Source organism: Diadema setosum, chromosome 15 (assembly GCF_964275005.1).
Source record: "Diadema setosum chromosome 15, eeDiaSeto1, whole genome shotgun sequence".
NCBI classification, from domain to species: Eukaryota; Metazoa; Echinodermata; class Echinoidea; order Diadematoida; family Diadematidae; genus Diadema; species Diadema setosum.
In genome coordinates, this window is record NC_092699.1 from 35,930,926 (window position 1) to 35,944,137 (window position 13,212).

The 13,212-nt window shown below is 35.2% G+C and overlaps 1 protein-coding gene across 1 annotated transcript; it reads right to left on the reverse strand.

The window, feature by feature from the left end:
- Positions 1-1,751: 1,751 nt before the first annotated feature.
- On the reverse strand, positions 1,752-12,762 carry LOC140239017 (uncharacterized). Its single transcript, XM_072318915.1, has 5 exons — positions 12,742-12,762; positions 11,797-12,036; positions 4,838-4,984; positions 3,694-3,804; positions 1,752-2,726 (listed from the first exon to the last, which is right to left on the reverse strand). The coding sequence occupies exons 1-5, from the start codon at positions 12,760-12,762 to the stop codon at positions 2,484-2,486; spliced, it is 762 nt and encodes a 253-aa protein (XP_072175016.1). The 3' UTR covers positions 1,752-2,483.
- Positions 12,763-13,212: the final 450 nt, after the last annotated feature.

Below are 13,212 nucleotides of genomic sequence, written 5' to 3' on the forward strand. Positions count from 1 at the left end.
AAGAACAACACTCCACTCTGATCGACAGCTCAACTTTGGTTTGAACTTTTTTTTTGCCAGCACAACAGTACTAGATAGAGTAGAGTGCATTAATAAATAGCATACATATCAATAATAAAAGATCTAGCACTAAGTTTGCACATATGAGTTCTTTTGGGCTCTCTTTTTGGTATTAGAATAATTATTCCTTATTAATCCACTGTATACATCGCTGAGTAATTTATCTAATGATACCTGGGAGCGCATGATCATTCATGTATCTCAAATTGCCACACTATGATTTTTACTCGACGAGACTGTCAATTTTTATTGTTTTCTAAGCGAGGGACCAATTCAGTTCTTAGTGTGCTATTATAACAGGTATATCTAAAACGTTGACTATCATTCATGTGGTGATTCAACCTATGAACGGGTCGGGTTGGCAATGAATAGAAAGCCTTGTTCTAATTTGTCTCAGAGTCGTTTGGAAAATATCGATATAATGCAGAGATATGAATAATGGTATCATAAGCTCATTTTGTATAATGTAAGCAATAAAAGGTGTGATTTATTTCAAATATTCCCAAACCATGTCAATTAGTCACGGATAGTAGATCTTCATGTCGCCAATAAGTGAATCTCGTAGACCATGCACATTGTCTCTGAATCATCTCGCAAAATCTCGGGTGCTGAGAAGGACATGCGCAAAAACCTGCGCGTACGATAAATTTTTGATTTGAGCTCATTAACAGCAGCGTTGCGGTCTGACTGAACATGCATCAAGTAACAAACGCGCGTTGATACGCGCATGTCAAAGTTACGTCTATTTTACCCTTATTTCAGACTATGGTACAAGTTTACACTATGGTCTAAATCCAAACCATCTTCGTGAAATCGGGACGATTAGTCGCTGTCCTTCGAGGAGAATAGGAAGCTCTAGAGTTGCGACGCGAACGGTTGAGACAACGATTGCAATGCGTGCTCCTCTCAGAACAATGAGCGGACTGAAAATGGCCTACAACGCGTCTTGAAAACTCAGACGACGCGAGCTATAAATAGATCGATTTTGATAAGCAATTTTGCTCATGCGCTGAATATTTTTTTTTTCCTCTGGACTTCCGGATCTAGAGCTCCCTATTATCAACGTCCACAAAAGTTGGGAGATGAGTGGTGTGGCTATTGTACTTGCTAGAATTTATCCATTCGTGAAAAGGAATTTGTTGACACGGCTCGCCCTCATGGTCAAGTGCCAAATAATGACGGGTAAGCACAACAAAATAATAACAACCGAGAAAAATTATGCACTTAAGCTCTAGCCATTTATTCGGGAAATTACAATCTCATACTGCTCTTTTTCTTTTGTGGCAAACATTGCAACATTAACACTCCGATTAATTTTAGCAAAAACACATGAATTAGGTAAGCCTATTAGCACTATCAAAGTTACTGACCAATCCTAAAATGTTATATGGCTGATATATCTCACAAAGTTATGAAACGCATTTGAAAAAAAGTTTCATGCGTTCGATTTCAACAATGTACATGTACACAAATCTGTTGGCACACGGCTACTTTAGCCAGGATATTTCTATCGAATGCAATTGCCTCAACTGAATTATCTTCTGCCGATTATGGATCTGAGTTATCATCGAAATGTTTGACATATGCACAGAACAGAGGTTGTGCAAACAATTTTATAAATCACTTTCACTATACCAATCCGATCCTACTAATCCTAGCTTTGCTTATCTTAAAAGCGAAACGTGAAGTACAATCATCTTAAGTCAGCTATAGGCAAATGATATACCTGATGGATTATGATGTAATTGTGAGTATTGATAGCAAAGCCTTCTTCCCACAGGAACATCGTTCAAAATCTGTGTAATGCAATATAGTATCATTCTTATAGAAATAGAAGGAGTAGCCCTAGTGGGGGTATTACAACCTAATATTTAACATCGTTAATAGTGTACATCAACTCTCTTTTACTTATGAAAATTACACAAACAAACAAAGGTCTGGTAGTATATTTTGGCAAATCAGATCTTTCTGGATCTTCAGTTTCTCAATTTCAATCTTACTTGAGTGTCTTATATTCCTGTTCCAAAATGTCATGGTTTACAAAATAATTAACATGATTGTCTCCTAACGTCTTGTAAGAAATCTTACGATGATACATCTCGCAGTTTTGGGGATATAAATGAAAAAATAACATCATGTCATTCGAAAATACGCTTTCCTTTTAAACAGAGAATTTTGGAATCTTTCGGGGTCCGAATAATTTTGGTGGTAATCTATTGTTTTTCGCTCCATCACGAAAAAAAAAAAAGTTTCCAGTTTTATCATTCTGAGGAAAGGTTTGTATTCCCTTTACCAGCTTAGGAAAGTAATCCGATTTTCAGGCGTGACCAAAGGTGACGCAATCATGGACTTTAATTCACAGACTTTAAGAATTGAGACAGTAGAGAGCGATACGAGCAAATGAGACCGTCTTTGTCTAACTTTTAGAGACACGGACGGAAGCATATAGGGATGCCCCAAACAAGAGTGCACACGTAAAAGCAGAAGCCTCTCTTCCGCCTTCCTGACATCCCTCCATCCGTCCCCACCTCCAGCCACTGAGAGATTCGGCCGCTGCACATCCCGCGGATGATAGGTCCGTTGGCGGCCTGGACGTAGCCAGCCGGAATTATTCCTGCGACACGGTAATTCTCTGTCTCCATCTTGTCCGTGACCAAGTCGATGACCTGGATAAACAAGCAGTCGATGCGAGGGGAGAAATAAAGTACTCTATTAGACTAATTAAATAAACTCAAATCAACATCAACTATACGGAACACACACACACACACACACACACACACACACACATTAGAAGCAGGCATGTGTAATAGATGGGGGGGGGGGGGGAGAACATTGAGAGACAGTGCTTGTGTTGAGGGGCCAACGGATCAACATGCACTTGAAATATAAAAGATTATCCTAACAACAAACAGGATATGTCAAGTTGGATCTTCCTTTTCAACGTACAATTGCAGACACTGATTAAGTTTCAAAAGCAGTAGGCCTAACTGCAGACAGCAAGGACGGCACCTCCACACCCACAACGACAACTTCACTTCCCGTTTCTATGTGATTTGCTCCCTCAAACCTCTTCATTATTGAATTACTTTACACACACAAATTCATATGAACACAGACATATCGTAACATATGCACATTAGCTTGATCGATTTGACATGTTTCTTGTATCGTTAAATGACTTAATACAGGAACCATGTCAAATCGATCAAGTTTAAAAATACAAAAATGAGACCCATCTCTCAAAGTACATCTAGGGCCTGAAAGACAAACATGAAAATTTCACGCGAAAGTGGGACATCCTAAAAAAAAATCTAGACTGCAATGTCTGCTTTGATGAGAAGGTTATAATCATCCGAAACAAAAATACGTTCAGCAAAAGGTCCGAACTCATATCAAAATGTAGACTGAGGAACCGTCAAACCATCCAAGCGTCCTTCCGATCCACCGCGCCACATAAACACATTTAAAGCACAACACAGTGAAAGCCAGTCTGCCTGAAGATCACCTCACTGCTTGAAACCGCCGGTAGGGGACAAGACGCCATAGCACAGGTACACCTATTATTATACATGCACACACACTAACACGCACGTGTATTCACAATAGCACACATAAACTTTTTAATGATACCTGATTATGTTCCTTGTTCCTGGTGAAGTTCTTTGCCATCTGTGCCAGTTTGTCTTCAAGGGCGAAACCCGCGCACGAATTCTGATCATGGATATTCATGAACACCACATTCTGCCGGAAGGATTTATAGAAACAATTTTGATACATGTATATTAGTTAAAAAGTTCATACAGATTTCATGAGGATGCGTCAGAAGAAAAAAAAAAACAGGACGAACTCGCATCCTTTTTCCTGCAACATGATGATTTGTCTAGTTATCTGGCAATATCAATAAGGGTGGGGAAACCTTTCATACATATCATTGAACAAAACTGTCCTTGTATGACTTAAGAAAACCAAAACATGTAATTTTCAAGGTAAATCGATGAAATTGCTATTTACACCTAAAGAGTCGTGATTATATCATGAGGAGGCCCAGAGGAACTGCAACAGGTGGGTTGGAAGGTGTGGGGTATCTCCCTCCCGTGTATTTATTTTGTTTTCTTGGGAAGGTAGTCTAAAAGCTCTCATATATTTCATTCCATTCAATTTATAGAAACGTCAAGAGTGTGAAAAACATGTTGCGAAGATTCAAGATCCCTGATTCAAGTCTTGTCATATTGTCATGCACTCAGGCATAAAAATATGCAAAGGAAAACAGAACAATAATTAACTAAATGACCAATACACATTGGCAAAAATACATAAATCAACTCACTTAATATTGCACTTTGTCCCCGTGCATGTGTGTTCTGTTCCAAACAATTCTGATTTTAACAATTCGTCAAATACAGCGAGAATGAAGATAACGCGCATGGACCGAGACCCTTCCACATAAACACCCATCACACATCTAACAGAAAAATAGCTATAACGAACCAAAAAGTTCCACAAGGCACAATTTGTACAAGATCGAAATAATCTTGAAAAAGTGGACTCAAAGAATAAGGAATAAAAAATAAAAAAAAACATGAGTCGAAAGATGAGACGAAAAATGGAGACCGTACAGTCGCCACCGAGTAGCGCCTGAAGTGGACGATTCCATTGTTATTCACTGTTATTTGTACCACGTATGTAATATGCACTTTATCATGTTGGACTTGCACATCATGAAATAAAGAACAACAATGAAAATATAGAGGTAGCAGCCCGAAATCGAACTCACCCGATCGAAGTCGATCGCGATCGTGGCCGGCGAACTGCCGCTGAAGTTACCAGGAGCGTTGATGAGAACAGTGTTGAGGGCGCTGTTGTAGGTCATGGTTTCGGAGGCGGACTCCCCGTTTCTACCCCTCAGCTCCACGTGCCCAGTCTGCAAATCACGTGACCAGTATGAGTTTGAGTTTGAGTTTATTTATCTAACCACGGTTAAAAGCTTGCAATTAGCTAAAAGTTACATGAAATGATAACAAAACATAGAAATCATACAATGAAGAAAATGCAAATAAGAACATGAAATAATCATTGCAAAAGAACGCCCCCCCCCCCAAAAAAAATATAAAAAAAAAGTCACAAAGTTACAAAGTATACAAAGTATATTATGTAAAGTGTAATATGAAAAGTATATACAATGAACAAAAGAAATCAAAACGAGAACTAAGGAAAATAATTATACAGAAATGTACAAAGATTAGAAAAATACCATCACTACCATCACTATGATTTAGACGTTATATAATAACAGACGAGCTTTTAACGAGACAGGGGAGGTGGGGGGTCAAATAATTTGACAGACCTGTTCTATGAGAAAATATTTAGATGTACAGAATTAATACTGGGATATAAGTTGAATACAAATTATTGCAATCATACAAATCTTTTCTTTATTTCTGTATAATTTGATATCATTAATTGTCGTAAGAGTTATAGGGAGATTATTAAAAAGCTGAGAAACCATTAATAATATACTTTTTCTTGGAAAAATTGGTTCGTAGTTTTGGAAGAACAACAGTGGGGTTTTCATTTCGGAGATTGTAATAAGATTGAGATCTAAACTGAATCCTGAAAGACAGTGAATCAGGGGCGAGGTTATGGAGCAAATTAAAGATGATTGTCAGGGCCTGGATCTCCAGTTGATTTTTCAATGCTTTGACATCGGTGGTACTATACAGACCTTCTCTATTGAAACGACTATCAACTCCAAGTTTGTAAAGGCAGCCTTAACTCTACATGGTTGGTCTGTTATTATGACGCAGCGGCTTGTGTTTGAGCACGATATTAGAAGGTTCAGCCAATATTCTGATTCTCTTCAAAAATCAGTTTATGTGAAACGTTTATCAGATAAGAAGGTACTACATAAAGGACTGAGAGGCACAATCTTAACATACAAGAAACCGTCCTACATCAATATACACTCAGCAAAATAGAAAGAAAATGAACACTTTTTCAAGTTTATATTTCTCATAGAAATTTCGGCTGAATATTAATATTTTATGTACCATGTTAAAGATAATTCAATGATTGTCTATCAACCTGGTAGGTCAATAAAAAGGGCAAACTCTACGCATGAGTGAACACATTCGTTTTTGTATCGCAAAGCACAAAAGAACTGCAAAAATGGACAAGTTTTCATTCATGCTTATGTGCTCTTCCATGTAACAATGACAGCAAAATACAAATCAAAACAAAGGAAAATATTAAGTTTCAAAAATCATCCTACGATCTCTGTAATAACTTTGTATCCCGCAAAGACAAAGAAACCTTTGCGGTAGTTCGATGCCCTCAACCTCAGTATAAAGATCCGCAATATTTGTTTTGTATAGGATTTTTTCCCTTCAATATTGCATCAAACTTTGTCAGTTTTCACAAGAATAATATAGCATCCCTTTTATAATCTAATACTGAGTAATAATGTATATTTCATTCATATCGTTAAAAAAAGTATGATTAATCATACGCTTCCTATTGGTTGCAGCATGATTAATGTGAGCATTTTCTTTAGATTGCTCTTTTTAGTGCTGCTATATTTTCATCGTTCACTTCCGTCATTCTGATTATCTTATATTTCCTCACATACTTTTTGTCAAGACATAACGTAGGGAGCTTCTACTGTTTTTTCTACTGTTTTTTTTTTTCTCTCTGCTCATATGCCCTGTACTGATTCTGCTGAATTCCGTTTGCAGACCTTGTTATTTAGTGTGTACGCTTTCTACTTGTGTTGTTTATGTCTTCTGTGTTCTTTGATTGTGTCGCTTGAATTCTATGTTAATATGTTTTTGCCTACACGCTGTACTATCCCCAAACTGGGAATTGTTTGTGCTTCATTTACGTCCACATATATCATTCTTTTGCAACCTTGCCAATTGACATGCCTTCATATACTTTATGTTCTGCGTTATGGCTAATCGACTCAACGCAGCATTTGACTCCCTTGATGACGATGAACTCTTTGATTTGTTAAGACGCTCGCCTACAGAATCAAGAAGTCAGATCAATTCACGTTCTTCCGCACTTTTTGAAAACCTCGTTGCCAATAATGTTAATTTTTCTTCTAATGATTTGTTTAATGGATTTGACTTTGAACATGATTCCACTTTAATCTCCTCCAAATATGTTACGGTTGATCAATTTAAAGATTTTGTGAAAGATTTTTCAGAAAGTATATTTTCTATAGTACATTTGAATATTAGGAGTATGAATAAGCATTTTGATGAATTACAGGTATTGTTAGATAATCAAAACAAACAACAAATATCTGTTATAGGTTTAACAGAAACATGGTTATCATCTGATATTAATTTACCGTATGCATTGAATGGTTATGATTTGATTGTAAATAATAGAGTGAATAGGACCGGCGGCGGGGTTGCGATTTATTTATCTAATGAATTTGATTTTGATACTTGTGATGATTTAAATATAATGAATGATATAATAGAGTCTTTGTTTGTTGAAATTTCCATCCCTCAAAGTAAAAATATTATAGTTGGTGTTGTTTATAGAACCCCAAATTCCAGTTCTAAAGATTTCTTAGATAGTATTACAAATTTATTAAAAAGCCTTCGTTTTGTTAATAAATGCATTTATATAATGGGTGACTTTAATATTGATTTGATTAAGAGTGATGATAATACGTCACAAGAATTTCTTGAATTATTTTTGTCATCATCTTTTTTGCCATTAATTTCCAAACCTACACGTGTTACAAATCATTCTGCCACCCTCCTTGATAATATTTTTACTAATTCTTTACAAGTTTTGAGTTCTTCTATAATTTTGTCCGATATGACCGATCACTTTCCAATTGTAACATGCTGTGATCTTAAACATTCGGTTAATAAGTCTTATTTTCCTTCATTTAGACGTAGAGCCACACCAGAAAATTTAGCTAGTCTTGATGCTTGTTTAGATAGGGTTGATTGGTCAAGTGTTTGTGATACTGATGATGTTAATGTATCATTTGATAATTTTATGGAGATAATCAATAAGCATTTAGATGATTATATTCCTAAATTAAAAGATAAGTCAGTAAATTATAAAACAACACCTAAACTTCCATGGATTTCGAAATCTCTCCTCCGTTCAATTAACAGGAAAAATAGGTTGTATTATAGATTCAAAATGAAAAAAACTGAGGAGTCAAAAAATAAATATACATCATATAAGAATATTTTGATTAAGGTCATACGATCTGAAAAGCGGAAATATTATACCATTCAGATAGAAAAATATAAACATGACGTGAAGAATACATGGAAGATATTAAAGCAGGCCATGAATATATCAAAAAAGAAATATAATATTACAAAAATAAGATTTGATAATAAAATTGTTGAAGATCCTGGTGATATAGCAAATATTTTTAATTCTTATTTTTCAATGATTGGAGAGAATCTGGCAAAAGAAGTACCGCAGTCCGATACGCATTTTGCAAAATTTTTAGGTCAATCCAATCCCAGTTCTATTTTCTTAGCTCCAACTACGAAATATGAAATAATAGACATTGTTACTGCAATGAATGATAAACGAAGTGCCGGTTATGATGATATAAGTAATTTTATCATAAAGGGAATCATATTTTCTATTGCTGATCCACTTTCTCATATTTTTAATAAATCCATAATACATGGTGTTTTTCCTGATTGTATGAAAATTGCTAAGGTGTGTCCTTTATTCAAAAAAGGAGACAGTTTTGATATAAGTAATTATAGACCTATTTCTCTACTTTCATCCCTATCTAAGGTTTTGGAAAAATTGATATTTACAAGAACCATTAAATTTCTTAATTATTATAATGTTTTTACGAATTCTCAATTTGGGTTTCGTCAAAAACATAGCACCATTCATGCTCTTTTGAAGTTTATTGATAACGCCGCACATACTATAGATGACCATTCCCATCTTGTTGGTATCTTCCTGGACTTCTCCAAGGCCTTCGATACAATTAATCACGAAATTTTACTTCATAAATTGTCTCATTATGGTATACGAGGGAAGGCCTTGGAGTGGTTCAGGAGTTACCTGCAAAACCGAAAACAATATGTATCTTTGAACGAGCACAGCTCTAGTCTTGAAGTTATTAAATGTGGCGTCCCTCAGGGTAGTATATTAGGACCTTTACTTTTCATCATTTACATAAATGATTTTTGTAGATCATCTGATATACTTTCTTTTATACTTTTTGCCGATGATACAAATATTTTTTTCTCCCACCAAAATCCAATTACTCTTGTCGATACTGTTAATTCTGAATTAAAAAAAGTGACTCAATGGATAAGAGCCAATAAGTTATCACTGAATCTTCAGAAAACTAACTATATGTTATTCAGTAAGTCTATAGAAGTTTTACGCACAGATATCATCTTTGATGACGTTCACTTAGAGCGTGTATCTCATACAAAGTTTCTCGGTATTACAGTGGACGATAAACTTTCGTGGAAGCCTCATATTATTAATATTAGTAAAATAATTTCGCGTAATATTGGTATTATTAATAGACTTAAATCTCATATCCCGTTGTCTTCTTTGCTGACGTTGTATTTTTCATTAATATTACCTTATTTAAATTATGGAATCTTAGCATGGGGTAGTGCCCATCAAACTTTATTAGATAGATTATTGTTATTACAAAAAAAGCACTTCGTATCATTTGTGGCGTTTCTCCATGTTCCCATGCAGATCCATTATTTGTTAGATATAAGATATTAAAAATCAAAGATTTGTTTTTCTTTCAGCTGGGACAGTTTATGTTTAATTATAACACAAATGCACTTCCCAGCATTTTTGATTCAATGTTTCCACGGAATCAATCTTTTCATAATTATCCCACCAGGCGATCAAATGAGTTTCATTTACCCCTTCTGAGAACGTTATTGGCTCAAAATACATTTATATACACTGGCCCTAGATTTTGGAATTCTTTAAGTTGTGATATAAAAAATTCTTTATCTTTGAATTCGTTTAAGCGTAAGTTAAAAATTTTTTTGTTGAATTCATATTAAGATATATACGATTTATTACTTAGCTGGTCTTTACAGCCTAAGGGTTCATCGTCAATCATTGATTTCATCATTGTGTATTTTTACATTATCTTATTTGTATAAACATTGCTCGGCTGATCGAGCTGAAACACCTCAATTCCCTCTTCTGATCCCGATGTTCAGCGTGTTGGCTTTTCCTTTCATTTCCTTTTTCTTTCTCTCCTTTCTTTCCATTATTCTTTTGTGTTTTATTACTGTCATGGTATACCCTACTGTAAAGTCATGTAATGTCTTGTGTTTCTACTGTCTTGTTCTCTCCTGTCTTTGTTTAAAAAAAAAGTTTAATGTATTCACAAGAATCCTTTGAGTGGTTCACAATTTACAAGCATGCTTTTCAGTGAACCTCTCAGTTCTTTCTTTTTTTTTCCTCCAAACATAACTTTGTATTTTGCCGGTATGCATGTATAATTTCGTATTTGTTAACCATTATCTACCATGTAAAGTCGAATACATGCCTATGTTATATCTTCTGATACATTTCGTGTTATGTTTGACGAAAAAGAAAGAAGGAATGAAATAAATGAAATGAATGAATGAATGAAAGGCGAAAAAAATGATAGAGAATGTTAGGAATCTCAATTGTGTCAAATCCAGATGTAAATGGCATGAAAGAGGCAATAGTAACAAAAGTGGAAGAAATTTCAAAATGTTATCACTGGTTATTTCAAATTAAGAACTGATTTTAAAAAAAAAAATGATATTTGGTTCTTGAATTTGTCTCATGAATTCTTAAATTCCTAAATCAAAAGAATGAAAATAAAGAAAGTCTGTCCATTTTATCACCTTTGCGGCTTTCCCCCTGTGTCATTTGAAGTTTGATTTGACAGAAAACTCTAATTTTCCCCTTAAGTTTCCCACTTTGTTAGTGTTTCAGGATAGAAAGACATACAAGAGGACGCAATTTTGCTAGTTCATTCATGTCTCTCATTATGTTCTTTTGTTATCATTGCTATCTTGAAGGGCGTTTGCAAATGAACAACAAAATGTAAATCTATGTCATTTCTACTTTTGTGTCTTGAAGGGCAAAAATCAATGTGTTCACTCATGCATGAAATTTTCCCTTTGTATTAACCTACTAGTTTGATAGCCAATTGAATAATCTTTGATATGGTATATAACACGATGACTTTGATCAAAATATTCTATGGAAACTATTGTGTGCTGGGAAAAGTGTTTACTTTTTTATTTGCTGAGTGTAGATCCGTAAACTGTTTCTTAAACAAACTTGTTATGACGACATGAAAATAAACCAAGGAATGCAGTTTGATCATATAAAAATGAAGTTCCTAATTGATTAATTTTGGTAAAAATTTTGAGTAGATGTTTATTTCATTTCAGAGAAAAACAATAGACTCACTATCTATATCTATCTATATCTATTTTATCTTTTACGCTTTCTTGGTCTTCGTCAAACGTTTGTAAATGTAATCTGCATTTAAGAAATTTCATGCCATCTGTGAAATATGATTATCTGCGTAATGTGAGTTTCCAAAATGTGGCCTTATAACCACAGTGGAAAACACAAAACAATTTTATTCTAAGGTTAAATTAATGCTACGAATTTTTTGGGGAAAAATAATATGATCATTTTCACCATGACAATAATCAAAATGGAATTCACAAACTATAGTGTCTTTGAACTCACAGAATCATGATCCAGGACTTGATCGCGTGCCCCAGCAGGGCGACTATTGTTGATTGGTTGCTGACAGTGAGCACTTCCCTTGTGAGTCATTGCAGTGATTGTGACGGCACCGGCTACAAGAAGAGCTGTGATGAGTACAGCGGTACAAGGGACCCTCCACAAGGCGAAACGCGAGCCTCTGGGTGGCGCCGCATCTGCTCCCATCTTGGCGTACGCTGGCAGAGCCGACGAGCTGTCGTACTGAGGTAGGCAAAGGAAGGGAGAGGGGGGATGGGGTAAGTTTTGAGGTGTTTGGGTGTGAAAGTTTGAATGAAGAGAAGTGAACTCCGGAGGTATTAAAGGGATGGTATCGTATTTGTTTACGTGATGATTCAGTTTTTAAATTTCCGCGAGATACTTAGAATCCAATTGAAATGAGATATTAGATAGCATATAATTCTATGGGGAAATCAAAGTTTGCTTGATGAAAATTGCTTTTAAAATGGCTTAGATATCCAAAAACAAATAAAAAAAAATAGTCAGAATAAAATCTGAGTATTGCCTTTTATCATGATCGATTTGTTTTGGATATCTAAGCTATTTCCAAACCAAATTTCATCAATAGTAAACTCTGAATTCAACTTAGAATTATATGCACTTTCATATTTCGTAGGTTTTCTCATTATCTTGAAAAATTATCATCAACAAATGTCGGAAAGGATATATGTGTACGTATATTCCATTACCAAAATATATTGCATTACTAAATTTGCAAATAATGACCTAAGAAATTATGCAGTAGAAGGACTTCCACTATAAGTGTATGCTTGAACACGTGGCAGCCCAGGAAACCTATCTACGTATGCATATTTAGTTTAGCAGAATGGAGAAAGAGAGAAAAAACGATTTGCGAATTATGGTATCAAATCATTTCTGTGATGTTCTAAGTCAGTCTAGAAAGCTTACCTGTGATCCTGATTTCTCCATTGTGAAATCGTAGTTGATGAAAGGCCGTCAGTGGAAGAAAGTTGCAAGGTCGACAGTTGAAGGAGTTGGTTGTAATTCTGCTCACCGTCCAGCTGCCTGATAAAACGACACTGCAAGTTTACATGATTTATAACAAAACGATTGGGCGTGGCTTTGTAAAAACTTACATTTCATTCAAAATCCTCGTGCTCTGATTGGTTGGAACCAAATCAATGGAGCGCTCATCTAAATTCTGGCTTTCGTTCAATTATGATCTCAAGTTTCACTGAAAATCCGTCCTTGGACATGATGTTTTACCCTCCATATTCCCTCTCGACTATGAATGGGTATTTGGCAAAGCTATGAAGTATTAAATGTTAATGGCAAGTCCCTCGGGTAGAGCAGAGTCAACACTGTAGAGGCTTCCCTGGATAGAAAAAGACATTACTATCATTAACAATGTTATCCTTA

Bases quoted from the DNA above. Each gene is read 5' to 3' on its own strand.
- LOC140239017 (XM_072318915.1), bottom strand. From the start codon at position 12,762: ATGGAGAAATCAGGATCACAG. The intron at 12,037-12,741 runs GTAAGCTTTCTA...TGCCTACCTCAG, and splicing joins TGGAGAAATCAGGATCACAG to TACGACAGCTCGTCGGCTCT. The intron at 2,727-3,693 runs GTATCATTAAAA...TTGTTTATCCAG, and splicing joins GGAACAAGGAACATAATCAG to GTCATCGACTTGGTCACGGA.